Source organism: Desmodus rotundus, chromosome 9 (assembly GCF_022682495.2).
Source record: "Desmodus rotundus isolate HL8 chromosome 9, HLdesRot8A.1, whole genome shotgun sequence".
NCBI classification, from domain to species: domain Eukaryota; kingdom Metazoa; phylum Chordata; class Mammalia; order Chiroptera; family Phyllostomidae; genus Desmodus; species Desmodus rotundus.
The window spans coordinates 75,483,581-75,485,304 of NC_071395.1; the positions used below are offsets into that span (position 1 = coordinate 75,483,581).

At 46.4% G+C, this 1,724-nt stretch overlaps 1 protein-coding gene across 1 annotated transcript; it reads right to left on the reverse strand.

The window, feature by feature from the left end:
• Positions 1–416: 416 nt before the first annotated feature.
• On the reverse strand, positions 417–1,358 carry LOC128779302 (olfactory receptor 1D2-like). The gene has a single exon (XM_053911928.1). The coding sequence runs from the start codon at positions 1,356–1,358 to the stop codon at positions 417–419; it is 942 nt and encodes a 313-aa protein (XP_053767903.1).
• Positions 1,359–1,724: the final 366 nt, after the last annotated feature.

Genomic DNA, 1,724 nt, shown 5'->3' on the forward strand with positions numbered 1-1,724 from the left:
GTAGTGAGGGTCATGTAAGGTGTCTTCTCCAAATGGCTTACAGGTAGCAGGCTCCTTACAGAAGGCCAGGGCTTGGGAACATGAGTGGATGTGTGTTAGAGAACACGAGACCCCACCCAGGCTGTAACTGGGTGTATTTCAAAAGGCTGGGATGATGGCACTGTGGTCCTGTGGTCAAGTAAGTTAATGATTTGATACTGCAAACTTCTAGTATTAGTATTAGCATGAGCTTATTTATTGTCAAAGCTGGTGAGGCCTGGGGATATTTAGTTACATGTGTCTTTTCTTCACCACAGATAAATGAGCTCATTCTGAGCAGAAGCTATGTCCTATTTACTTCTGTATTCCCCACAGGATAATGCTTTCCACCTGCTGGGGGGAATTCCCAGTTTCCACTTCAATACCCAAAATTACCCTCATGTGAACCTCTGGAAAGCTTTCCCTAGGAGAAGTCTTCCCAGAGCCCCATGCATGTCCTTGTTCCTCAGGCTGTAGATGAAGGGATTCATCATGGGGGTGACCACAGCATACATCACTATAGCCACTGAGTCCTTCACAGAGTAGGTGTGGAGGGGCTGCAGGTATACCATGCCAAGTGTCCCATAGAAGAGGGCAACCACAGCCAGATGGGAGGCACAGGTGGAGAAGGCTTTGTACTTCCCAGTGGCTCCTGGTATTTGGAGGATGGTGCTGACAATCTGGACATAGGACATGATCATGACCCCTAAGGGAGTGAGGAATATGAGGGAGCCTGTGGCAATCAATACCATGTGATTGACTTGGGTGTTGGAACATGCGATCTTCAGCAGGACGTACATCTCACAGAAAATGTAGTGGATCTTCCGAGACCCACAGAAGGTCACCCTGGTCATGAGGAGGGTGTGGATGAGGCCATAGAGGACAGAGATCACCCAACATAAGGTGAGGAACAAAATACAGAGCCCAGGGCTCATGACTGTGGTGTAGTGAAGGGGGCGGCAGATGGCCACATAGCGGTCATATGCCATTGTGGCCAGGATGAGGTTGTCCAGGGCCACCAAGGAAACCAGGAAGTAGAGCTGTGTCAGACATCCTGCATAGGAGATGGCTTTGTTCTGGGACTGAAGGTTCACCAGTGTGTTGGGGACTGTGTTGGTGACAAAGAAGAGGTCAGTGAAGGAGAGATTGGCCAGGAAAAAGTACATGGGAGTGTGCAGGCATGAGTCAGTGCCTATGGCCAGGATGATGAGTGAATTTCCCACCACTGTGACCAGATACATGGGCAGGAACATCCAGAACAGGACCCGCTGGTTTTCAGGACTCTTGGAGAGCCCCAGGAGTATGAAGTCTGAGACGCCGCTCTGGTTGCCTCCATGCATTTCCCACCTTTCTGCAATATCAGCACCAACAGACATTTACTATATGCCCTCAATCAAATCAGGGCATTCATATAAACGAAATCAACCATGTTCTTAGTATTAACACAATTTAGACTGTTTTATATTTTTAGATTAGCAACAAAATAAAAACTGGCACAAAATCACAACATGGAACATCTTTTTGCAACTCAGTCATTCCAGCAACTCTAATCTGGCGTACTCAATATCACAGGCATGATGTCTATGTTTTATTTCAAACCCACCATCTTCCAATACTCCTGAACTGCATGGTGATTACTAGAGTATGATATTGAATAGATTTTAAATGATATTTTAAACAGGTGTAAGCATTATAAGAAATGGCTA

Bases quoted from the DNA above. Each gene is read 5' to 3' on its own strand.
- LOC128779302 (XM_053911928.1), bottom strand. From the start codon at position 1,358: ATGCATGGAGGCAACCAGAGCGGCGTCTCAGACTTCATACTCCTGGGG.